Raw genomic sequence first — 27847 nt, 5'->3', positions numbered from 1 at the left:
TTATACTGAAGTTTGCTTGATTCCTGCATACCTGTGCTTTCTCTCTACAACGCCTACAAGGGGCTTCCTCCGCATGCTTTAAAGACACATTTTCCCAGCAACTTCCTAGGGTGTAGGAAACTACTACTACAGCTTTGAGGGTTGCCACCAGTGGTTGCTATTCTGCGTGCAGCATTCAGAGACAAAACAGGAAATGAAGAAATAAACAGCTGTAAGATCAACTGTAGAGAGACAACAGTGCAGTACAACCAATACCTGTTTGAAAGGATTTCTCTGCAGTGGCTCACACACAGTTCTGTTGGAAACCATGCACTCCAAAATTAGTTTGCAAGCATTAATGGGATAGTATAGTATTGATGTAAAATTTGACTGAAAGGACTTCACTGCTACATCTCAGTGCAATTTTGGAACGCACCAGACTAAACTGAATTCTAGAAAACATTGCTGGTTTTACCTATCTTGACATTAAGCCACACATTTCTAGTCAACAGTATTTTTTCTTTACCCATTTAAACTTCCTCTCCTCAAACTTCTAAGCAGCTGAGTAAGCACTGACTTTTAGCTGCAAGTGCCCTCATCAACATCTCCTACAACTCAACCAGTATCACATCATTGCCAGCATAACTTAATACCCACACTTTTAGAGCGCACTGCAGCACAGATCTTTCCACCATATAATATTATAAATTCAGGATACTGCAAGTTCTTATTAAGCAACTATTGATGAGGAGTTACCTCTGGTTTCAAAAAAGAATTAAAATTTATTAAGAGTTGCACTGAAATAGAGATCAATAGAGGAAATTAGTGCCTTTAAAACAACTTATGCATGAAGAGATTCAAAATGTGCACTGTTTATAGGGTATATCAAAAGACACCTGAAAGAGTTCCATTGAACTTTTTCTGATTAGGTCTATTCAGTCTGAGGTTTTTACTCATTAATTCTTTCCTAAAATAAGCACTTTTATTCATTGCATGTGATCTTACAAATACAGAAGTGCTTTTTGATTAGATTGGCAAGGCATTTTTCAATCTTTTTAATTCATTCAATCACTTTAATAATGGACTTCAACTACCCTACTGAGTGGATGATTTTATTAAGTTATCTGTAGCAATTACTCTTCCCCCAGAGATACTGACCAAAACTCTGAGAAAATTACTTTTACCTTACTATTTTTTAAATTTATTCTGCCTTCTGCTTTCAAATGATCAAATGCAGTTAAGCTGTTCTGCAATTCCTCATAGTCCTCTATTTTAAGTAATACAATGCAAGAAATAATTTCTGTCTTAAAGCAGTACCTCCTTCAGCTATCAAAATCATAAAGCAGAAACATTTTTGTTGATTGGTGTCACTAAGTCTTTTTTTGCCTATTTTCTTCCAACATAGTATACAGATCAGTCTAAAATACTTTTCTGTTGGGTTCCCACTCAAAATCTCAGAACTAGCATTTAGCTGAAACAAAATACAGGAGTTTTGAACGGAGACTGGCAAATTCACTTCGCATTAGTCAAGTGTCGATGAACACCCCTCCATACAGTTCCCTGTCATTATGTTGTTCTGTATTAAGGGAGTGAGATGATCTCTTTCTAATCCCCCTCATAAACTGTCAATTTACATTCTAAAGCTAAGTATATAATCCATCACGCATCATTCTGTCACTCCAGAGCTGCCATAATCTACTACTTTTTAAGATGTCTGTGGTATAATTTTGACGTCTAAGCTCACAGTGCATATGCAGTTTCCTAATAAAATCTGAATAGTCTTATATTTGCTTAGATTTGTTGAAAAGTCAGCAAACATTTATTTCAATGTGAATTATTTTTGACAATAATTTCAAATCAATACAGTGGTTGAAAGGGTCAGAAAAAAGGAACAAAAAGCTTTAAAAAATACTGATCTTGATATCACCCCTAATTTTTACTTATTTTAAAATAAAACTATACTTTAAACTTTGCATTATAGTCCTATAATAAAAAATTTCTTGTACAATCCAGACATAGCCCTCCTCAAATTCTCTGATAAAGACTATCTAATCTGAACATTCACTTTATTCAGCACTGCTACATCTGACATCTCCTGGGTAGCAGTTTTTATTATACTCAATGCAAAGAAATTTAAAAGTTTCATTAAGGAACAGAAAAGCTGTATATACTTTTACATCAAATTTGGGAAAAAGCATTCAAAGCAACTCAAGACAATAGCTTAAAAAATAATTTCAACCTACACACATAGTAAATCTTTTTAAAAGTGAGCAAATTCGAATTTATGTAATTAAAAAGTATTTATAATGAATAATCTGGTTTTTCATAGAAAAAAAATCTGATGTTCTTATTCAGTTTTAAGTCTCAATTTCGTATCACAGGCCATGACAATTTTACGTACATAATGAACACTTATTTCAAAATTAATTTTCCTAGCACACCATAATATTTCCAAACATTTCTAGCTATTAAATGCAAGTTTAATACTTAGATATGTAATGAGATAATTTTAAGATAGCTTCAATATTTATCTTAATTTCAGCTCTTCTGGTTATTACATAAAATCATATTTTTCTCTTAAAATGTCTAAGTCTTTGATTACTCTTTAAAATCTTTTAAAACCATCACAAGCATCTGTTGTAATAGGAAAATGGAATTCAAACTGTTTTTCCAAGGATTATAAAAAATAAAAAAACCCAAACCAATAAGCCAATCCCAAAACTCCGAATTAAAATCCATTACAATTGCTCTGTGCTCTTATGATCGTGTTTTGCTTCCTAAAAACTGTTTCCTTTTCATCATAAAGTTTAAGAAAAGGGCATTTAATGGTTCAATCCCTTAATTTTGGTGTTTGTTTTTAAAGCGAAGAGGTTTTCATTGTGATGTTTACCTATTCAATACGCGTGCAGTTTCAAGTTGGCTAAATGGAAGCAGTGAAACAGGAAATAAACTGCCAGCAGGATGAACAGGAACTTCCAACCAAATCTTCAACTTGTATCTAGGTATAACATCTTCAAAGAAACCAAAGAACATCTCTTCAGTTACAGTTCTCAGAGGTCACTGAGTTTTATAATTATCTCCAAGCAATTTTCTCCACATCCTGTTAAGCTGTCTCTGAACAGCTGTGTGTGTTGCCATGCAGCTTCGCCATCCCCTCCATTTAAAATTGCTTCCAACGTAACACCCGTTGCACCAGAAAAATCTGAGTAGGAGCAAAGATTTTTATCTATTGGAGGAAAAGATAAACAATTCAGTAAGCCACTGCTCCAGACAGCATATAATGCCAGAATGCATGTTAAAAAGGGTAACTTTTAACCAATGTTTAAGGATCTTTGTTGCAACTACTCAAATTCACCTGTCAATTGGTGGCAGGAAAAAAAAAAACAGCTGCAAATTTTTAGTTATTATTTGGTTAGTGCTCATGCTCAGAGGATATAGTCAAGATTTGAAGCCACCACACATACAAGCATCCATCCTTTCTAGTAACACATATAAGTATCTTCTATCCACTCCATGCTCTTGCTAACCCTGCTCTGTCACAGATAGGGCTGTGTATATTAATAAAACTGGGGTTTTGTAGCAGTTTTGATGAAATGCACAGTATTTTCTTGACCTTGCTAAGAAAGACTAAGTTGGAAAAGTCAAAATGCATTTGCATTTCACTTTTAGTATTTGCACTGCATTCTCTCCATATAAACTATTTCTTTCCAGTTACACCTTTGCTGCATGATATAATTATTTAAATTCCACACTTACCTCCTATCAGAGCAATTTCTGCTGTTGGAGAGCAAAGTCTCCACTTTATTCTTCCACTCTGAAATGTCTGACTGCTTGTCCTAACTGAAATGTTATCTATTTTTAGACCGACAGACTTGCACTCAAACTTCCAGCTGATGGAAGCAGAGGATGACCCCTCTTTTCGCGCTAAATAAACCTAAATGGAAAGACGACATAGCGTGTCAAAAACTGAGATGGTCAATGCACATCTAATTAATCATTGTAACAAGGATATAAAACCTCAAGATAATGCATTTTCATTCTTTATGAAGCCTCAGAACCTTTACGACTGTACATAGTACAATTTTGTATGTAATCTCATTCTGAATCCTTAAGCCTGTCTATTCCACAGTTAGGTAACTGTATGTGTTCATAGTCCTTCACTAGGGAACACATCTATTTCAACATGCTTTGTAAAGTTTAAGCCACAAAAATACCCAAGGTTATTAATTTTAAAAAAAAGCAGACTTCTGCTTTTTTTATATAAATGCACAGGCCCACATATGGTTTCATTTTGGTTGTTCAGCAGTGCTGTTCTAAACTTCACCTGGCTGAACAGTCAAGCTCATATGTTAATATTCATTAAAGTCACTATGAACCCTCCTAAGAACTTTGTAAAAAGCGTCTGATGATCCTTTCAAGTCTTGCATCTATTATCAGCAAGGCAAGATAACGGACATTACAGATTGAAGAGTCAAAACTGCCATGATCCTTTCATAATTCTTTGTTAAGAAAACTTATCAAAATTCTGTCATGTCCAGGCTTCTGATTAACGTCATACTGAATGGACTTAGATAGCTCTTTGGTTTTTAATCTGAAAAGAACAACCCTGAATAAAATGAAAATAAAACACAGTAGTATGTTTTACTAAAGATCCCATCCTAATGTGATTGACAGGCTATAAAACAGAATTTTAGTGCTACTATACACCAGGCATAAAAATGTTATTTATCATGTTTAAGCAAGCTAAAAATCCCCAAAGGTGTGAGGTTTACACTGAAGATTACCTATGACAATGTAACAATTTAACCTGCTTTCACATGTATGTAATCTTAATGTTCATGAAAGTGCTGGTCTCCACACAATTTTTGAACGACCTCAGCTAGCTCTAGCAAGAGATTTCCCTTGATCAGATCGTATTGAATTGCTGCATTTGAGTAAGGAAGCCAAAACACTCCATCCATTACTACTTGGTTGAGGTGCACTAAACATAGCCATTTAGGAATAAAACCTAAATCGTTAGCCTGTCTCATCCTCCATTATAATATCCAAGCATTTAATCAGAAAAGCAAAAGTTAAAGTTGCCTTCTGTGTCTTTTTGACTGTCCTCTAACTTTCACACTTGGCTACTCCTTTTCCAGTATTATTTGGAGAGGAAAATCTCGCCAGGGATGTTAAGGACAACAAGAAAAGGTTCTATAGGTATGTCAGTGATAAAAGGAAGATGAAGGAAAATGTGGGTCCCCTCCAGAATGAAGTGGGTGACCTGGTTACCCAGGATATGGAGAAGGTACTCAACGACTTCTTTGCCTCAGTCTTCACTGGCAAATGCTTGAGCTGCACTGCCCAGGTCACAGAAGGCAAAGGCAGGGACTGGGAGAATGCAGAACCGCCCACTGTAGGAGAAGATCAGGTTTGAGAATATCTAAGGAACCTGAAGGTGCACGAGTCCATGGGACCTGATGAGATGCATCCACGGGTCTTGAGGGAACTGGCGGATGAAATGGCCAGGCCACTTTCCATCATATTTGAGAAGTCCTGGCAGTCCAGCAAAGTTCCCGCCGACTGGAAGAGGGGGAACGTAACCCCCGTTTTTAAGAAGGGGAAAAAAAAGGAAGACCCAGGGAACTACAGGTCGGTCAGTCTCACCTCCACGCCTGGCAAGATTATGGAGCAGACCCTCCTGGAGACTATGCTCAGGCACATGGAAGATAAGGAGGTGATTGGTGACAGCCAACATGGCTTCACTAAGGGCAAATCGTGCCTGACAAACTTGGTGGCCTTCTATGATTGGGTTACAGTGTCGGTGGATAACGGAAGAGCAGCCAACATCATCTACCTGGACTTGTGCAAGGCATCTGACACTGTCCCGCACGACATCCTTGTCTCTAAATTGGAGAGACATGGATTCGATGGATGGACCGCTCGGTGGATAAGGAATTGGCTGGATGGTTGCACTCAGAGTTGTGGTCAATGGCTCAATGTCCAAGTGGAGACCAGTGACGAGTGGCGTTGCTCAGGGGTCGGTACTGGGACCAGCACTGTTCCACATCTTTGTCGGCAACCTGGACAATGGGATCGAGTGCACCCTCAGCAAGTTTGCCGACGACACCAAGCTGTGTGGTGTGGTTGACTTGCTGGAGAGAAGGGATGCCATCCAGAGGGACCTTGACAGGCTGGAGAGCTGGGCCTGTGCGAACCGCATGAAGTTCAAGAAGGCCAAGTGCAAGGTCCTGCACGTGGGTTGGCGCAATCCCAAGCACAACTACAGGCTGGGCGAGGAATGGATTGAAAGCAGCCCCGAGGAGAAGGACTTGGGGGTATTGAGTGATGAGAAGCTCAACATGAGCCGTCAGCGTGCGCTTGCAGCCCAGGAAGCCAACCGTGTCCTGGGCTGCATCAAAAGAAGTGTGACCAGCAGGTCGAGGAAGGTGATCCTGCCCCTCTACTCAGCTCGCATGAGACCCCACCTGGGGTACTGCGTCCAGCTCTGGAGACCCCAGTACAGGAGAGACATGGAGCTGTTGGAGCGAGTCCAGAGGAGGGCAACGAAGCTGATCAGAGGGCTGGAGCACCTCTCCTATGAGGACAGGCTGAGAGAGTTGGGGTTGTTCAGCCTGGAGAAAAGGCGGCTCTGGGGAGATCTAATTGCAGCTTACCAGTACCTGAAGGGGGCCTACAGGAAAGATGGTGAGGGACTGTTTATCAGGGGGTGTAGTGACAGGACAAGGGGTAGTGGGTTTAAGCTGAAGGAGGGTCGATTTAGATCAGATATTAGAAAGAAATTCTTTACTGTGAGGGTGGTGAGGCAGTGGAACAGGTTGCCCAGAGAGGTTGTGGATGCCCCCTCCCTGGAAGCGTTCAAGGCCAGATTGGATGAGGCTTTGGGCAACGTGGCCTAGTGGAGGGTGTCCCTGCCCATGGAAGGGAGGTTGGAACTAGATGATCTTTAAGGTCTCTTCCAACCCAAACCATTCTATGATTTTATGGAAAAAAAAAAAAAAAAAAGAAAAAGACTCATTCAAATTCTCTTTACTGGAGGAATTCTTCTGAAGAACAAGCTTTTATAAACCCATGAATTTCAGATCTACAAGTTCTTACATTTTTATCATCACCTACTGTGGTCTGCTTGTTTGAGCCCTGGATGCCAAGTTATCTCTAGGTAATCTGACTAAACTCATGGTTTGTACCTTTGGTTTTTTACCATGAAGTCAAGTGATGCTGAACAGCAAGAAAATACACAAATACAATGGAGATGACTACTATCAGATTGACCCAGATGATCATCTATCTGAATCATTTTGCTCAACAACACTGCAAAGACAGAATACATAACTGATGGTTCTGGGCTAATACCTATAGTTACCTTTACTGTGGCTTTTACGTTCAAATTCCTTTACATTCCTCACATAATAATGATAAACAAAATATTTCTGCAAAGGCTCCTTTGGCTGGTAAATTTCCTGGACAGCTGCTGAATCAAACTCCCAATCCGCACCTTGCAGAACATACAAACCCCAACCAACCTTTCCCTCTGCTGTCTCCCATAAAACAAACAACCTCCAACAAAAAGTCATTTTCGATTCATACACAGACATTCTGCAGGATGCTATTTCTGTAGAACTAACATGGCTTACCCACAGGCCTGAGATATACCTGGATCTGTAGCTCCTAATTTCTCAAGGCCATCATCTAGAAAAATTGAGGTGCCGTTGAATACAACGGTAAAGTCTTTCTGCCTGATCTTATAGACTGGTCCCCCCCGTTTTATTTGACTAGTAGAGCTGAGCAGAACAGCAGACTTGTAATTGGTTTCAGTACAAAGACAGTATGTTTCTTGCAAAGGTGAGGATGACTGATCATTGGAGACTTGAAGATAAAATGTGCTATCAGATTTTTAGCAGATCCTAGGGAAGCAGAGAACATTTGTCCCTCATTCTGAGTTTTTGTTACTTCTCTTTTCCTATTAGCCTACCCTGTTGTAACATCTTCTATATTATTCTCCAGTTTCTTCCCTTATTTCTTCTCTTTTATGTAGCATAACCTCTCCAAGCTATTCCCCCACTGCATTTTGCAAGTCAGTTATGATAGAACCAGCACAGAAAACCCCAGAAAACAGTTACATACTTAGCTCCATTTTTCATCAATGGGAAGCAAACCATTGGCTAAGCTAGAAGAATGTTTGGCCAGAGACCTTTCAGACTAGTAAGGAAGAGGGGAACAAAGCAAAACCATGCTATAGTTCCTGACAGGAACACTCAGCTCCACAGCTAGTAGCTGTTTGCTAGTAAAATGACCCCTTCCCATCTTACAGGTGTCAGCTCTCCTCTTAGATTTAGAGCATTTGACTCTTGTGCTGCTCAGCATCCTGACAGATGGGAAGGAGTCTGGGCAGGTTATACAATAATCCTGATAACTGACAGGTTTTTGCTTTCTTGCAGATAGAACTGTAATATTTAGGATGACAATTTCTTCCTTTGGCTGCGTATCAGAGAGGTATGATATACTATAAAGCTATTCTCCACAACAACAACAAACCCCACTATTTTTTGGAGAGAAGTACTGCAGTATTATGCATTTACCCAGAAGCATAAAAAAAGCTGTTTTTTAAAAATTTGGTGCTTTAGCAAGGATTTTACCTATCTGCAGGGAATTCGGTCATCTTTTCTGAAAGACAAGCTAAATTTATTTCCAATTTCTTAAATCACCTGGCAATCTTACCTGGAGCTTAACAGTAACATTTACTAACATCAGCTAAATTTTATGGGCACCACAAGAGGTTTTGATGCCAAACATTGGCAAGGGTTTTCTATTTTGTTGGAGTTACACTTTTACGGTAGATTTTATGCTTTTAATAATAGTTATCCTTACCATTTTCCAATCTGTTTCAACCTTTCTCCAAATAGACTCTGCCTTCCAAACACCTGTTTCCCAGCCAGTTATTTTTTCATTATTATTGGAAATCCGTGTATAACTGTCTTCTACTATATTGTAGATGAGGTGGAAGAGTTTAGATGTCTTCTCTTTTTCAGAGGGAATAAAAATTACTTCTTTTCCTTTCTGAAAAAGGCAAAAAATACAAGCACCTTCATTCCCCAGTATATTTCAGTAAGACTGTGTTACTTTTAAACAGCATGTCATGGATTCCCAATTCATTTTTGCCTCCAACTGAAAAAAAAAATGCCATTTTTAAGAGAGTTCATGGACAAAAGCATTTCTGCAAAACAGAAGTTTTATATCAGTTTCCTACAATAGACCTGCACCTTTTCCAGAAGGAAGCATTTTATTTTTAAGATTTTCATTATAATTACTTTTAGAAGTAAATTATTACAAAATAACATAAAATTAGCAAATTTAAGAGAATAGAAAAGTTATATGTTGAGTATATTTCTTGTACAATCAATAAGTAAATGGTTATTTTGAATAGCAAATGTCCTGTAACTATCATATACAGATGCTTATATATGACAGTTTACAAATCAACTTCAAAAAAATTAAGCTACAAACTTCACAGTATTACTTTTTTTTTTTTTTTAAGATTTGTAATTGCTCTTACGAGTGTCAGCAAAGCAGAAATTAAATCTTCTACACTATGGAGAACTGACATAAACTCGCAATTTCTCAAACTTAAACAATCCTATGAAACTCATTAATTTCAGCTAACTGGTTCTATTTAGGATTGTCCATCATTCCACATGACAGGACCACTACAAAATTGAGGTAACAAGTGATGGGGTAAGTCACACCTTTGCATGTTGGCTCAAGTTAAATATGGCTATTGTTCTAGGAAATTCTATCTTAACACAAAAGAATTAAAAATAAAATCTTGCTTTCAGAAATAGTCAAAAACATTGATATGAAAATCAATTGAGCTTATTATTTAAGAGATCGTTCCATTTACACAATCCTTATTGCTCCCACATTGTTTTATTAACAAAAATAGTTGGTCAAAACCTACTTCCAGGCTTTAACCAACAGTAACTAATAATACAAATTAACGCTTTTAAGTTTTCCCAACTGCTTTCAACTGCCTTAAACTTTCTAGTTCTGTCACACTGTAACTAATTAAAAGGAAAAAAAAAAGTATTTTTTTATTAACTTGTAAGAGCAAAACACACTTTAGATCAAGAATTCCCAAACATTTTTAGTATCAATGGACCACCATCAATCCTTGAAGATTACTTGTGGACCTCTACTGAATTCACATCAAACTTGCACCTTATATCTTTGCAAGTTTCACTGTTTGAACTAAATCTGTAGGCTACCTACCATGAAGTGCTATTCCTCTGCAGACCATAATCATAGCCCCTCTAATTAGCTACCTCTAAGATGGTCACCAGTGCAAAAGTTAAATACCTCTGGACCAACTTCACCTCTGGCTACTCGCCAAGCCATCGAACCTGATGTCCTTCCACCATATTCTCCGGGTTTAGGTGTTTTAGGAGAAATAAATTCAACAAGCTCCACAATTGTTCTTTCCAAGAGCTCTCTTTTTCTATTTTCTGACATAGATCGTTGTCTCTGAAAATACATTTAAGAAACAAAGTAAAAAATTCAGAAAAAATGTATTTATAATTCTGCTCTAGAGTGACAGCAACGGGGGAAAAAAAGAACTGAAAAAACCAGACTAACATTTAAAGTCTAGACTGGCTGTTAGAAACATTAATCTTATACCACTTGTGCAACTATAAATCAGTCATAACTGCATGGTTATTCCATAGTGGTGCTTCTTCTGGGAACTTTATGCACTAATTAGGTGGATTTCTTTTAAAATAAAGTTTGTGCTATGTGAAAGTTCAGGATCCTCTCCCCCCTTTCTATAGGGGTAACACACAATGGACTGGAATAGGGCAGTGCCCACACAAAGTAGGCGAAGAAAATCTTTGTAGTCAGGGTGTGGATATGGTACTATAGAATAACATCAGATGGTTGGTAAATCGCAGGCTACGCACTCAATTAGGAATGCCTGATTCAAATAAAACACACACAGTATTTCTGAGAAATAAAATAGCATACTGAATAGATTAAATTACCCTTGCCTCTGTTCCATTTAACAGTGAGAGTCACTCAACATCCTTTGAACTGTTGCATTGTCTCTGCTTGGCCACTAAACAGGCAGACATGCAGAGAAATAATGATCAGAGCTGTTGCTCTTTATGCAGAAAAGCATAATAAAGATCTCTTAGATTCCATTTTCACTAATATTGCAGTGTAGGTGATGTATACTGCATACTGTGCTTCTCTTTGTTTGTAACTTAGAAGAATTGAGCTTGAAAGATGCAGTGCTGGAACTCTGTGTCAAAAGATACCAAGACTATAATCCCTCCTAGTGGGGAACCAGTCTCTAGGAGATGATGGGAAAAGGGGAAGTTGGTGGAGGCCTCTGCCTACATCAGTGCTGAATAGATTGCCACAAAGGCAACATCATACTAGCTGAAATGGAGACTTGTGACTGAACAGTGTAATGGAAACCTGCTATAAAATGTCTTGATAGTTCTAGGGGTGAGCTGCCTTACCCCTCTACTGACTGCAGAAGCTGCTGAATATGACACAGAGATCCTCAGACAGCAACTTTTTAATGGCCCCTTAATTCCCACTGCATTGCTGCCCTAGTATGAACTTTAGGAAAAGCCCTTTGACTAGGACAAATGTAAGAAAGAAAAACTGTTCTTTTAGCAATCTGATGGCAAACAGCCTGTAAGTCCCTGCAATCCAATCCAACTGTAACAGACAGAAGAAAAAAGAAGTAGGAACAGTTACTTCTGGGGATTAAGTTTATTATCAATTTAATAAATAAATAGACCAACATGCAGCACCATCTGTTGGAGATGGAGCTCTCTAGACTTCTGTAAGTCAAACAGAGCATGATCCTATGGTGGCACGATTGAGGTGAGAAGGTGGTCAGGCAAGCCAGCCCATGAGTCAGTTGCCTATACTTTCCCAAATCTATCAATCTTGTCAGAGTGATTTTTCAACTTACTAGTGCCCCATTTCCAAGGTTCTCTCTCCCTATGGAGAACTGGTGGGGGAGAAGAGCCTGGTGACTGGTTTCTATTGTCAGTAGATCAGAAGACAGACCCCTCAGATCAGTTTTGTAGCCAGCAAGGGTTCAATGCTCAGAAAGAACACCATTAAATCCCTGCAACCTTGCACGAAGCACATGCATTCAACTTGAATTTCTGATCTTTTACCTCCTTTTATTTTGCTGCTCTGTGGTCAGTCTTCTCAGTGCTCCACTCTGCTATGTGACACTAATTTTTTATTACTGATAACCAGAGCAGGCCAGCAAGCCTCTAAAAAGGCATAATCTGTTTATTAAGCCATCACCTGCATACTATCACAGGAACTAAAGTTTCTATGCACAGGAATTAGCTGTGGAAGGAAGTGGGGACAAAATGGAACCTTAAAGGTGGTTCAAGGTTTTGTGGTATTCTAGTGTATCAAGTCAAGAAGAGTTTGTCATGTCTCAAGTAGGGAGTGGAAAAAGCTTAGCAGAGAGGTGCCGAGTACATGTGGGTTCTGTGACTACGACACGCAGGTGCAAACAGCTCCACGTGTTCTGGGGATGTTAGGGATGAACAGTCTACGTGGCTCTGAGCCAAAAGTTCTACTGATGGTATCAACACTTCTTGAAAGTGTTGGGAACAGAGCGTGAAATCATTCCTCCCGCTTCCTAGAGCTTGTAAAATGTCACAGAAAACATGTTATGCATACCTTTCTTATAACTATAAATGCTATTGTTTTCAAGTTACAGCATTATTGATGTGGAAAACGCTCAGCCACCCCCAAGGAGTCCATCTAGTTACAAAGCAGTTGTGGTTTACCCCCAACATCTGTTGGTGCACAAGCCAAAGCCATCAAGCAAATATATATACACACAGTATGTTATATATATGCACACACACTGTATATACTATATATACACACACATTTGACCATGTAAGAGAGAATATGATAATCCTTTTACATACCATTCTTTATTTTATTTCACCCAAGTTCAGCACTGTGACTGAATCTTATGTATTTAGTGTAAAATGAGGCCTGTAGAGTTTAGCAGCATTTTACATTCCATAGCACATGGACATTCCTACCAAAATGCAACCTTTTGCTCAAGGACTTCACGTGCTGGAAAGACACTTATGTTTCACTTAAAGAAATCCATTTAAGAAAAGCTACATACCCTTTTATTTAGTGCGTTAATTGTTTCACGCAGTGTAGCTTCACTGAGAGCTGTCCTTCTAGAGAGTACTTCTTCATGCTTACAGCTGTATCTCCAGGTGACATCAACAACCTCAAGCACAAGTTGAAGAAGAAAATAAAGCAACCAAAAATTATCATGTATCTTGCTTCATTTAAAGAGGCTAGCTAATCAAAGTATGTTTTTCTATAAGAATTTGGGAAATCACGCTAAGATGAAATACATCACACGCTTGCCTCAGGGCAAGTTTGTTTCTTATTAACATCGTTACTCCTACCTCATCTTTGGAGAACGCAATTATGTAGGAGAGCTTCTTTCCCCACCCAGTTTCATAGAGAAGAGGTTTATCACAGACATTTTCACAGGGATCACAGTGAAGCCATCTTTTCTGAGATGAAGAATATACTTCAGTCCACACATGATCTACATAACAAAGGCCAAGAATAAACAATTAATTACAAGGTTAGATCCTCTCTTTAATATTGCACAATATTGTAACTTTTCCTGATTTATTAAATGAAGGAACAGGTAAAAGAACACGTTTTCTGTTCATCTACATTCAGAAAAGTTATCAGAGCTTTCTCTTTCTATCTTAGGATCGTGTTCCCTAGATTCAAATAAAGATTGTATCATTCGAAGTCAGTCATCTAACCTTACTTGCAGAACCATATTTCATCTCATCAGGCAAGACAGGAAATTGAATTTATATTGTCTTTGTTTGCTGAACCACACAACTTTATACGCTGCCTGATGGCTAATATAACCTGAGAACCATAAAATATGTAACCTCATTTTGCATAGGTTTGTTTTAACATTACAATATTCTAGAATACTGATACCTGTACAGTCCCAGACATATCTAGCTTCAAACCCTACAGCTCTGCAACACAGTGTAAAACAGTTAGCCCACTCGCCACAGCGTCCACATCTGGTTTCCAGAAGTTTTTCAGGGTTGTTATACCTACAGGGGAAAACCAAAACCAGAATAACTGAAAATACATTTCATCTTTCAGAATCTTTAGATCATGACTGTCCCTGTGACAATTTAAACAGATATCAGTACCACCCAGTCCATGGAAGATAATGGAAATGATTGCTGTACTGCACAAAACAAGTGCAAGCGGAATGCTACTTTGACTCACATGACTCCATCACATGTTTACAGCAGCACTGAAATGAATCTGTTTTTTTCAGTTTTCAAAAGTGACTTCGACTTCACCTTAAAATATGATTTTTGTATACTGGTCCTTTTGACAGTTAGCAAAAAAATTAAAAAAAAGTATTTGCTCTCTTGCTATAGACTCAACAAAAGATGTATATTACCCTTTGTGATTTCCCATAGAAGTGCAATTTTTCCTTGAAATAACAAAAACCTACCTACATACTATAACAGTATTAACATTTTATTTAGAAGTTGTACTTTATCAAATTAACAGTAAAAAATTAAGAAGAATTTCAGACAAGTTTTCAGAACAAGGCCATGTAAAAGAAAGTAATATTTTGGTTTTAAAAATCTCTAATCTTACAGAGCAATTGGTGGTTCATCAGCCATCCTATCACGCTGCTTGAAATGGCTTCTCTAATCTTTCAACCAACAACTTATCACTTGTTCACAAAATACACAAATGCAAAGCTATTTCTGGAAAGACAAGAAAAAAAGACAAAGCAAATCTTGGTATGCTCACCTTGGGAATCTATTACAGAACTGACACTGGTTGCAGTAATGATTTTCCACTCGACTAACGTTCCACCTTAGATCATCATCGGTAGGCAACAGGTAGTCACTTTTAGGCTCTGTCTGCCCACCACACCTGCTGCAAGGAAGATTATTTACCCAATGAAAAAAGTCATTCTTAAACCAGTCCAAGAGCTCCAACAACAAGAAGTCCTCTTCATTCACATGTGCACCTGTAAAATTTACACAATGCACAGGTTAAATGGAAAAATAATTTAGTTGAACTTTCCAGTATCTGCATAAATCACCAGCTCTGGGCATTTATTACATTTTAGGAGTCTCATTATATAAAGAGCTTTTTATATTACTTAAGTACACACAAAAAAGAAAACCTAAATTCTCAAGATTGAATAACATTAAACTGTGTATCTAAAGAAAAAACTGCACTCCTAAGCACTACAGCTAGAGTGAGAATAAGGAATTGCTCAGAAAAAACAAGTCAGATATACAGTGAAGCCCACTGAAGTTCCTCATGCACCTCATATTCTTCCAGGGATTCAGAAGAAAGAGTGTTAATTCTTTTTCTGCTTCTAAATATTATTTTCCTATTCTTAACTATTAACCTATGAATAATAATTGCTTTGCTTTCATAATCCCAAAGAACCAGACACCGGCAGCAGTCTAGACAACCAGGTGTAATATGAACAGACTTTCCACAAACACAGCTTAATTATTGTAAAACATGTGCATATATCATGTGAACAAAGTTGAGTTTGTTTATAAATTCAGCAAATAAACACCTTTGTCAGCTTACCCAAGCTAGACACAGGATGTCTATTTTTCTACTCTAGCCCATTCCACCACACTAGACCACCAGACTCTTCTGGCCTGTTTTCCTGTGTTCGCAACTGGTGTTAGAATCTACTCATACACCGTCACTATTCCACCACCTAGAAATAAACCCACTTTACCTAATCAACAAATTTAAAAATCTAGTCTTCCAAAAGAGATCCATCCCTTCTAACTCCTTAGAATCTTTAAATGTATATCCTGCTCCAACACCCAGAGAGATATTCTTCCTTCTCAGATTCGTAAATATTCAAATAAGTCCTCCTATTAACCCTGTCATCTAGGTTACACTGCAATCATAAATATTAATCCCTGGTTATTTTATTTAATATGGATTGCTTGCAGTCACAGTGCAGACAGGTCTCACTAATGAGTATGAAGATAATTTATAAAAATGCTGTTTAAAGGAAGTTGAAGGAAGTTGCACCAAATTTGTGCAGTAGCTCCCTTTTTCAGGATGGCAAAGAAAGACTAGGTAAGATATGTGGTTTTACTTATTTAAGCTGGATTCACATCTTCCTCTGAAGCTGAAGCAGTCTTTGGTACAGAAGACTCTGTGGGGGCCCTAAGTCTATTAAACACACATTGCCAAGACCATAAAATACATGAGAAAAGATCATCTGTTAATCAAAGCAAGAGAACCTGACTTTTAATTGTAGTAAAATTTCCATTTTTACTTATTATATGTGAAAAGCATTTATGTTGAAACACTTGGACGAGGTTTTATTACTTACAAAATGGATATGCTTGTACATTCAAACTTTCTGCTAAAAACTGAATGAGAAGATTTTGAGCACGGGCCGTATTCTCTTTTCCTGGATAACATACAAACCAGAACCCACCTATGAAAATGTGACTGCTATCATATGAATATTCTTCTCTTGGTTTGTAAAATAAATCCTTCGTGAAAACATTCCACGGAAAGAATGATGAATATGATTTATTTAAACAGACAACAGTCGGCTGTGACATGCAGCTATTTTTGAGTGCAAAATCCATCTTTCTAATGGAAAGTGGTAAAGGGAAACAGTAAAATAAAGTCTGTACTTCTGATCAAGTGACCATAATCTTCCTAGCCTTTATGAGCCAGAAATGCCTGTTATGCATTGTAAGAGAAGTCATAAAGCAAGTGCCCCCCAGCACCAAGCAGTTATTCCCACAGGTGACAGTCTTAATACAACGATACACATAAACCAAAGAAGCTGAGAAGGCCAATTACCCATACATCTCATACAGTCCATTCCCAAAGGAATGTTCCTATAAAGCTCTTTAAAAATGCTTTCAGACTGTCACAATCCAAAACAGTGGAGTTCCATCCCTTTCCCTTTATTTGTATCTAAAATAAGGTCTGGAAGCCATTTCCAATAGATCAGCTTAATGGCTTGGGAAGAAGCACCTGGAAACACCACCTTCCTCCTTCCTTCCCTTTTTTAATAATGTGCACAGCAGAATTAGAGCAGAGCCTAAGAGGTACACTTGCCTTTATTTTCCTTTCTAAAGGAATTTAAGTAGTTTTCATTTATTACTGCTAAGCCTCTTTTCCTCATTGCACTGTCCTAAACTGTTGAATGAGAATGCTTTGTACTTGTTTACATGGTTTCCTACTTCCCAGTTTAGCTTTATAAAATGAGAAAAATTACTAAGAAAATTCAGTGTCAAAAAGTTCCCTAATGCCAAAGGCACAAATACACATTAGTGTGTGGCTGTATGAGACAACAAAGTCATTTATAAAACTCATAAGAGGAACTTATTTTTGGTTTGCAAATCAACAGCACTCCCATCAAGCTTACAGAATTGCTTCAAACAGTCTTCTATCAAAGATTCAGTGTGAAAAGGATTTTTTCATTTAAATATGGTATTTTTTCGAATATTTATCTTGCAGAAGTAAAATTTCACTGTATTGCTGAAAAATCTGTCACTTGAAAATAGAAACATGTAATTTTTAGCTGCCAAAGACTTTGTACATTCAAAACAAATTTTCATTTATGAAGAAAATATAAATTTTAGCCATTGATGCCACAAATATTTATGCCTACTTTTCACTTCTAGCTCCAAGAGGATGGCATGTGAACAATCCCATTCATTTAAGCATCATCAAGAAAGGTCATTCTTCGTATCAGGTCATGTGTTGGAAAGATCTCATGCAAAATGTCACCAATAATATCACTTTAAAAAGAGAAGCAGTGTTTTGAAATTTTATTGTGAATTTGGAATTGCAGTACATATGGGAAAATTGTACTCTGACAATTTGAAAACAATTTCTACTCAAACAAGAAGCTCCTCTCTTCTTGTTGTAGCTATTTCACTCTAGATGCAAGGAATATAACAGCATACGCTCAGCCCATTTGCTTCCCTAGCATCGTTTAGTACTAATTAAAAAATTAAGAGTTCAAGATTTCTACATGAAAGCAGTAAAGGATGGATGACAAAAATAAAATTAAAAAATAACAGAAGTGAGGAGAAAGAAGAACAGAAAATTTGAAAGTTAGGAAAAACATAATTCTAATTTAGAGACAGCATTTAGAACCTGCAGACATATGACCAAATCCACACACCTAAAGCACAGTAGATATTATATGCATCAACCAGATGTTTGATAGAATATTTCTAGTTTCATATACATTATAACTTGGTAGCATTACCTTTGTCCAGTCTTGTAGCTTGTGCTAGCTTTTTCTGAGCCTTCCCTTTCAATTGCTGGAGGGGAATTGAGGCTAGTGCTTTTTGCTGAATAGAAGGATTCTCATACATCAATACAAGATGCTCAAATTTTGTTTGAAGTGTTTTCAAGATATTTGCAGCCTGCAAAAGGATTTTCAGTCACAAGATGATTTATGAACTTTCACCTTAAACCAGAAGAACCAAGCTCTCCTATTTTAGTTTAAGTCAGTTACAATTCTATACTCAGTTACGTTATATATTTCTTTACACATTAAATGTTTATTTGTAAAGATATCAATAAAAATTGCAGCCACCACCACCCAAACTGTAAAGCCAGCCTTGTAATCTTTGAGCACTCTGAATGGTGTCCTGAGGAAAAGTGTACTGATTCAGGGAGAAGAGAAGAGACACCTATGACAGCAAAGTTGACTTACTTTCCCCTGCCAATTCTTTTGGACACATTTTACCTGAAATCCACAAAAGAACCTGTAATTCATTCCATTTCCTGGACACTGCTGCATCAGTTTGCAGAACTCTATTATTGATGAATGCTGCTTTTCCATTTCTTATTCATGAATCCTGCTTGTCTATTTCTACTTCTTTCTCTCACAGGTCAACTCCAATACAGATTTGAACAGACAGCCCTGTGACCATATACTGAACAGTGTATTTCACTAGAAATCAAACATAAGAACTAAGCTTCTTCTGTCAGTTATCCTAAGTGTCACTTGGTGGCAACTATATGTTGCACCCAATAAGGTACACCCCTATCTACTAAAATAAATAGCTAAAGTTAATAATAGTGGAGTTAGTAGCTGGGCAAACTATTTACTTCCATTTAAAAGGAGACAACACAGAAAGTGAAATGGGATTTTAAAATTCAGAGTCTGGCATATTTTGGGGGGAAGCCTGCAGTACTGCTAAATTACCTTTTCTCTACTGCTACATCATGCTTCAGTCTTTAGCCTTGTTAACTACCATCTTTGTTTCATCAAAAACCCCACACTTCCCTGACATGCTAGCAGCACACACATAATACACAGGTGTGTGAACTCTTCAGAAGATAGCTTCTTTCAAAGCAGCACTTAAATTAGGAGTGATTATTTCGATGCTGGACAGTACTACAGGACCAGTCCTTACATTTCATAACTGCTGAAACAGAACAGAACTGGTTTCGCTCTTCCTGGAGCTCATCAGCTGTAGGTAACTGGTTTAACATCATAAACCCAACTGTGTTCAGATTCACTATAACACAAGTTGAAAGAACAGAAATAAGGGAAGTCAGGGATTGCCAATGGCTTATAGATCTTCACGTTCTGTCAGCTTCCTGAATGAGTGTTCAGAGATATTGCTCAAGACAGCAGAAGGTCTCCCAGATTCTTTGACAATTCAGATTTTCCAACCGGCAAAAACCATCAGTGTTACTGTAGTGCTTAACTGGTTTCATGGAAGCCACTGTATACCAATGATGTCTTATACAAACATGTAGAGGTGTTGTGAACCTCACTGCAAATCTAAGTTGGGATACCTCTTTCCTCCTATAATCGCTATGTCATCCAGGAAGGGATCAGAATCATGGAATCATAGAATGGTTAGGGTTGGAGGGGACCTTAAAGATCATCTAGTTCCAACCTCCCTTCCATGGGCAGGGACACCCTCCACTAGGCCACGTTGCCCAAAGCCTCATCCAATCTGGCCTTGAACGCTTCCAGGGAGGGGGCATCCACAACCTCTCTGGGCAACCTGTTCCACTGCCTCACCACCCTCACAGTAAAGAATTTCTTTCTAATATCTGATCTAAATCGACCCTCCTTCAGCTTAAACCCACTACCCCTTGTCCTGTCACTACACCCCCTGATAAACAGTCCCTCACCATCTTTCCTGTAGGCCCCCTTCAGGTACTGGTAAGCTGCAATTAGATCTCCCCAGAGCCGCCTTTTCTCCAGGCTGAACAACCCCAACTCTCTCAGCCTGTCCTCATAGGAGAGGTGCTCCAGCCCTCTGATCAGCTTCGTTGCCCTCCTCTGGACTCGCTCCAACAGCTCCATGTCTCTCCTGTACTGGGGTCTCCAGAGCTGGACGCAGTACCCCAGGTGGGGTCTCATGCGAGCTGAGTAGAGGGGCAGGATCACCTTCCTCGACCTGCTGGTCACACTTCTTTTGATGCAGCCCAGGACACGGTTGGCTTCCTGGGCTGCAAGCGCACGCTGACGGCTCATGTTGAGCTTCTCATCACTCAATACCCCCAAGTCCTTCTCCTCGGGGCTGCTTTCAATCCATTCCTCGCCCAGCCTGTAGTTGTGCTTGGGATTGCGCCAACCCACGTGCAGGACCTTGCACTTGGCCTTCTTGAACTTCATGCGGTTCGCACAGGCCCAGCTCTCCAGCCTGTCAAGGTCCCTCTGGATGGCATCCCTTCTCTCCAGCAAGTCAACCACACCACACAGCTTGGTGTCGTCGGCAAACTTGCTGAGGGTGCACTCGATCCCATTGTCCAGGTTGCCGACAAAGATGTGGAACAGTGCTGGTCCCAGTACCGACCCCTGAGCAACGCCACTCGTCACTGGTCTCCACTTGGACATTGAGCCATTGACCACAACTCTGAGTGCAACCATCCAGCCAATTCCTTATCCACCGAGCGGTCCATCCATCGAATCCATGTCTCTCCAATTTAGAGACAAGGATGTCGTGCGGGACAGTGTCAGATGCCTTGCACAAGTCCAGGTAGATGATGTTGGCTGCTCTTCCGTTATCCACCGACACTGTAACCCAATCATAGAAGGCCACCAAGTTTGTCAGGCACGATTTGCCCTTAGTGAAGCCATGTTGGCTGTCACCAATCACCTCCTTATCTTCCATGTGCCTGAGCATAGTCTCCAGGAGGGTCTGCTCCATAATCTTGCCAGGCGTGGAGGTGAGACTGACCGACCTGTAGTTCCCTGGGTCTTCCTTTTTTTTCCCCTTCTTAAAAACGGGGGTTACGTTCCCCCTCTTCCAGTCGGCGGGAACTTTGCTGGACTGCCAGGACTTCTCAAATATGATGGAAAGTGGCCTGGCCATTTCATCCGCCAGTTCCCTCAAGACCCGTGGATGCATCTCATCAGGTCCCATGGACTCGTGCACCTTCAGGTTCCTTAGATATTCTCAAACCTGATCTTCTCCTACAGTGGGCGGTTCTGCATTCTCCCAGTCCCTGCCTTTGCCTTCTGTGACCTGGGCAGTGCAGCTCAAGCATTTGCCAGTGAAGACTGAGGCAAAGAAGTCGTTGAGTACCTTCTCCATATCCTGGGTAACCAGGTCACCCACTTCATTCTGGAGGGGACCCACATTTTCCCTCATCTTCCTTTTATCACTGACATACCTATAGAACCTTTTCTTGTTGTCCTTGACATCCCTGGCCAGACTTAATTCTATCAGGGCTTTGGCTTTCCTAACCTGATCCCTGGCTGCTCGGACAGTTTCTCTGTATTCTTCCCAGGCTACCTGCCCTTGCTTCCACCTTCTGTAGGCTTCCTTTTTTTGTTTGACTTTGCCCAGGAGCTCCTTGTTCATCCATGGGGGCCTCTTGGTGTTTTTGCTCGATTTCCTCTTTGGTGGGATGCATTGCTCCTGAGCTTGTAGGAGGTGACCCTTGAATATTAGCCAGCTGTCTCAGGCCCCTCTTCCTTCCAGGGCTTTGTTCCATGGTATTTTACCAAGCAGATCTCTGAAGAGGCCAAAGTCTGCTCTCCTGAAGTCCAGGGTAGTGAGCTTGCTGCGCGCCCTCCTCGCTGCCCTGTGAATACTGAATTCCACCATTTCGTGGTCACTGCAGCCAAGGCTGCCCTTGAGCTTGACAGTAGCTTTTGGTAGAATCCATCTACCAAAATAAAAGCTTTCCTTTCTCCAAGTCTCAAGAACACTTTACGAGCCACAGATGAGGCAAAATAACGATGGGTTAGGTGCCTAGAACAGTGCCATTTAGGAATATTCCTGTGTTCAAGTAATCCACTTTTCCCTGTGCTTACCAGGACTCTCATGAATCACAGGTGTAACACATAGGCAAGAAATAAGAATGCTTGCACTACAAAACCCACTCTAAATCTCTCTGACATCTGACAGCAGCACATACAATAATAATCCAATAATAATCCAGTATACTCACTGAAAAACAAAACACCTACTGCTGTGCAAGCAAAAATGGCCAAGTCATAGGCAGAAGGTATTTTATGGACTTCCTTCCAATCAGCCCAGACTATACAGATCAAATTCAATGGCTCAAAGAGCTATCAGTATAATTCCCTGAAGAGATCTAACAGCACGTTAAGATTCTAACAGTGCCAACACTGCATTAGCAATGTCTCTAAATTGTAATAAGTTTGTCCCACCACTCCTGCCAAATTTCAAGAAGCATGGAAAAATAATATTTGCAGAGAAATGGATCCACGGCTCTGATGGCTAGCATAAGACAGGGCAGAATAACTACAAGTGAGAAGGATTCTTCTCAGAATACATCAAGTGTCTACTTGAAACCTGCAACACTTTTCTCATTGCAAGATCAACACAACTTTTAAAGCTTCCAGTGCTGACCAGTACCACAGCAAGTCACTCTAGAGGTTTCATAATCACTTTCAACCACCATTGCAGAAGTGGCTAAAACAGTAAAACCCAAGCAGCAGACTAAAACAAAAAAACCCCCAACCATCAACAGCAAAAAAATTCAAATAAACTCAGTCAGTATATTTTAAAGGCAACTACTAGCATGTTGACATAATTAGATTAAATGGCTCAATATTCAAGTGCCTACAACAGTTCCTTTCCCAAAGAACATTATGGGTGATGATGGGTCACTGAGTGCTCTCTCTCCCCAAAAGTCATCACTTCATTCTATGCTTTGCCTCTTCTCTTCCACTGATCTTGGGTAGGTATTGGGAAGAAATAGTATGTCATAGTTCAGCATCCAACAATATACCGATAATATTTAAAACAGACAAACTCTGTTTAAGGATGTATGAAAAGCAAGCTTTACACCAACTTTTTTTCTGGGCTTTATCCAGGTCTTCAAAAACACCCACATTTGGAGACTACACAGCCTCTCTGAGCAACCTGTCCCAAGACTTAATTCTTCTTCAATCTTTATATTCAAGATTAGTGTGCCTACAAAGTTTCCAGGTTATAATTACCATTTCAAGAGACTGCACAAGTGATGTTTCTGTTTGCTGACGGGAAGGAGCAAGAACAGAGTCAGCAGGTCTCGAAGGCTGATGTGCAACTGTCTGAGTACCGGTCACAGTTTCAGAGGATCCTGATCTGTGGATTTGATTTGACTCATTCAGTCTGCTACTCCTCTCTCCAGCAATTAAGTCTCTAATTTTACGTAGCTGCTCAATCGAAGCTTCCTTAGGGAAAACCAGGTGAGTTTCTCCCTGAAATTTAGACAAATTAATTCAGCAGTTAATGCAGGTCTAAGCTAGTCAGTGGTCTGTATCTATTGCTAACAGCTATATCATTTAGTGGAAGTTAGCATGCTAAGGCTTGCCAGGATTCAGCCTTCAGATTAGGTCTCCTACAGCAGAAGCTGTAGAAGATCAAGAACCTAGAGTCAGTCTAGAGAAAAAGGTCTCAAAACAACATGCTTTTGTTAATAACATTTTGCAGAGCCACACATGGAAAACACAATTATGGTTTGGCAGAGAAAGCAGCAAAACAAATGCTCAGTTGTCAGAGTACAGCAGTGAAACACTAGGCAAATACAGAAGGATACTCAACGTTGGGGGAAGAAGCCCCTAGAATGGCATTTGCTGGGAATTCTCTTCTATACTGATATCTTTCAGGTTTGATGAGTTTTCAGATGGGAAATATTATTCTTATTTAAACCTGTACCCAGTTTGATTTCTGGGTTCCTATTTTTGATTGCAACATGATTACTGGTAGCATAACAAAAGATGAGTAATTATGATAGAAGCAAATCATCAGTGCACTTAAGGTGAAGAAATAGGTTACCAAAAACACGAATATCCTGAAACATTCATAGTTTAAGAGTTTCAGTTTCTACTACTGCAGCACTTTTATTTATTAAATGAGCAACTTGTTTATCCACAGTTACCCTAGGTCACCTATCATTGCAGATGCAGTGCTTCACTTTAACACTTACCATCACCACAAAACTAAACGGAATGTATCAACCCAGCAGAAGTGTGCTCATTTTTAATTGAAAGAGTTGGCTTACTAACCAGAGACAAAAAAAGGAACAATTTTAGTTATCGCAATTGAAGAGAAGTTTGTAAGCCCCAGCCTCAATTGACACAATAACTGTAAGACTGAGCCAACAGCTCTTAAAGATCTGATGGAAGGGGGAGTAGTGCTTTATAACATGTTTAAAATGACTATGTTATTACTGCTCAAGTGCTTCACTAGCTACATTGACTATCTCTCGGCCAAGACACATCGTTAAAAGTCATCTCCTGAGCACCAACATGAGAATAAATCCACAGACCATTTCTCCCTCTGCAGTCACCACTTCTTTTAGCATACTTTTTTTTAATTAGGACTACTACACTAATTAACTTCACCAGAAGAGAAAGCAGAGGTCTCACGACAGCTGGACCTAAATAACATAATGTATATACCCATACAGAAGCATAGCAGGAAATAGACAAATTAAAGCAAAGCTAGAGCAAGAGCTTTGCACCATTAAACAAGTGTTGTTTTTTCATCTCAGCTCTCCTATAATTACAAAGGCTGCTTCTAGCTTAACAAGCTTTGGCAGTTTAAGTTCCACCAAGACAGGGACTTTTCAGGACACAAAGCAGTCTTCGAAATACATCCTTTTGACTGCAACAGAATCAAGATTCACTCAAGACTATTTTAGGATACAGTTTCATAACTGTTTTAAATGGATAAAAGTCCCACCCTCCCGCTACTTCAGTGGTCTGTTGTCCTTCACTGCTGTCACGACAACACTAGTACTTGTGCAGCTGCACTGTGAATTGGCTGAAATTTTGTTTGTTTGTTTTTGGTTTGGGGGATTAATTTTTAATCAGATCAGCTTCCCTTATCTAACTCACTATGAGGCCACAGAAGCCCTACTGATGGTAGGAACAAGCAGCAGAAGAGCAGGACTTTCCCCCCAGCCCCTTCCAAGTGACCGTTTCAACACACAGATTTACAATATGGAGACAACTGCCTGATGATGCAGTCCAATGCCCACCTAAAAATGGGTGGCTACTAAGAGAAAGGGTTTTCACCCCATTTCCCACCATTTCCTTTGTGCCAGCATTGATACGTATCTGACCATTAAGCAAACTAGTAGTGCAGAAAATCAGCCTTATCACAGATCAGGTTAGCTCTAGCTCCACCAGATTTCCGAAGTAGCTTCATCTAAGTTTTTCTGTTTGTTAACTGCAGATATTTGCAAACAAGGATTAAAAGAACATAGCAATTGTTTTAAAATCTAACGCCTTGCAACTAGGAAAGCAGAAAAAAAATTATCCAATTTTAGTGTGTAAACTGATTAAGACACCAGAAAACGCTGAATTATACTCACCTCTTGAAACCCCATCTCAAATAAACACTCGACTGCTCCTCTGACAGGCAACAGCCTGGTGGAAAATGCTGGATTTCCAATCCGAATTAATCTATATTTTTCTTCATAAGGATTCCTGAAGAAATTGAAAGTTTTAATTACGTTGCAAATTAAGTAAACACTTAAAAGCTGGGTAACTGCACCAAGCAGCATTAGTCATTCATAAGAGATTTTTTAAAAGTTTAGTTTCATTCACATCATGTAGGCAGAACGTGAAACCTACCTAGAACTTTGGCTTAATTCAAGTCCTTCTGCATTTCACTTTGAGACTTACAAACTGTTTCTAAATTTTAGTTTGCAACTTAAGTTCATAAATACATGGGTTTTAGTCCTAGCTAGTAGGGCTTAGTCTGCAGTGACACTTAAAGATAACTTCACATCCCCTTCCACCTGGTAGCATTCTAACTGAACTCCTCAGCTCGATGCTGGATAGTTTTAGGCCCACTATGGAAGCTATGCTAAACTTCCTGGTACATAGGTGAATCTACTGTGGTCTCTTTGCTTCTTGAAGGGCTACCTCTCAGTTCCCCTTTCCTCTTTCAACTCTTCTAAACCTTCTTCTCTTGCCTCTTTCTTTAAAAGGAGTCAGCCCAGGACCCATTGTTCTCCGTCACACAGCACAGCTTTTGCAGATGGTTGACAAACCAGATGTAGACAGGGATGGGCAGCCTGTATATCTTGAGTTGCCGGAAGACATCAAGGTCAATCGTGCTTGTTGGTGGGTATATACGCTCTACGGAGCCACCTTGCAAAAACTGAACTATAATTAACTCTTGATACCAATCTTACCAAGTCGGAAGAGAAAAGCAACAGAAAAGTCATTACTATTTTAACATAACATGTTACACATCCACTAATTTTTAGGTGCTTAAATGCTTGCAGAATCAGGGCCAAGTCAGGCTTTTATGTTCAATACAAAAAAAACAAGCCCTCAAAACAAACCCGTCAGCAATAAATAAAGAAATAAAAATCTGAGTCACTACACAATTATGTGAAAAGTAATCTTATTTTTAAATAATTTTTAAATAATTTAAATAATGACAAAAAGCAAGATTGAACTTCGATATTACATAACAAAACTGAATCATACGGCTCAGCTTTGAGATCGTCTGTCTGTAAGCCCAGAAATAAACTGCTACGTGTATTTTATGACAAATTACTTCTGGAAGTGCATTAGTAACCCAAAGCAACTGCCAAGTTCACACGCAGACTCTTGTTTTCTTCAAGAACTTGCCACGCCGCTCCCACCCGACCTCTGCCCTAGGCACCCACGGGCTCCCTCGGGCCCCCTCGGCACTCACGGGCAGTCGAGACCAGCGAGTCACGGCCGGGGACCGAGCGCTGGCCGTACGAGGGAACAGCCAAGCCCCTCGGACCCCTACTCCACCGCCCGGGGCGGGTGAGGGGCGCCCAGAGCCGCTGCTCTCAGGGCCGATTTCGGGACGCGGCAGGGACAAGCCCCGCCAGCCCTCCCCACAAGAGAGGGACAGGCGAAGCGCGGACGCAACGGGGGGTGAAGCGGAAGGCGAGGGCGGCCGGGACGGCCAGTCACTCCGTGGCAACGCCCGCCACTCAGCCGCTGGCCCGCGAGCCGAGCCCGGGCCGGTCGCGACAGGGCGGCGACCCAGGGGACGCGGCTGCCGGGGCACCCCCCCGCCGTGCCCCGCTCACCGGAGGATGTTGTCCGCGTAGGTGAGGAGCAGCCGCGAGGCCTCTAGGAAGATCTCCCGCCCGTTCTGGCAAAGCTCGCTCACGGCAGGGGAGCCCGGCGAGGAAGAGAGGCCCACGGCGGCCGCCATCGCGCTGCCCAGACACGCGCCCCCTCACCCCAGCCGGGCAGCACCGCCAGCGCTGCGCCAGGAGCGCGCCGCAGCACGCATGCGCAACTCGAGCGGTGAGGTCACCACCCTCCGACCCCGCTCCC

The 27847-nt window shown here is 40.1% G+C and overlaps 1 protein-coding gene across 4 annotated transcripts; it reads right to left on the bottom strand.

Moving 5' to 3' along the window:
* Window positions 1–1775: 1775 nt before the first annotated feature.
* On the bottom strand, window positions 1776–27839 carry NGLY1 (N-glycanase 1). Of its 4 annotated transcripts, XM_054815860.1 has the most exons (12): window positions 27595–27839; window positions 25885–25999; window positions 23522–23764; window positions 18341–18500; window positions 14860–15082; window positions 14014–14135; window positions 13452–13597; window positions 13157–13267; window positions 10333–10497; window positions 8848–9036; window positions 3736–3913; window positions 1776–3205 (listed from the first exon to the last, which is right to left on the bottom strand). In XM_054815860.1, the coding sequence occupies exons 1-12, from the start codon at window positions 27720–27722 to the stop codon at window positions 3030–3032; spliced, it is 1956 nt and encodes a 651-aa protein (XP_054671835.1). In that variant the 5' UTR covers window positions 27723–27839; the 3' UTR covers window positions 1776–3029. The 4 variants fall into 4 exon arrangements, with proteins under 4 accessions (XP_054671835.1, XP_054671838.1, XP_054671836.1 ...); XM_054815863.1 differs by lacking the exon at window positions 3736–3913; XM_054815861.1 differs by lacking the exon at window positions 23522–23764.
* Window positions 27840–27847: the final 8 nt, after the last annotated feature.

This window comes from Grus americana, chromosome 2 (assembly GCF_028858705.1).
Source record: "Grus americana isolate bGruAme1 chromosome 2, bGruAme1.mat, whole genome shotgun sequence".
Lineage (NCBI taxonomy): Eukaryota > Metazoa > Chordata > Aves > Gruiformes > Gruidae > Grus > Grus americana.
The sequence above is the reverse complement of the archived record's forward strand: the minus strand, read 5'-3'. Positions and strand labels throughout refer to the sequence as shown.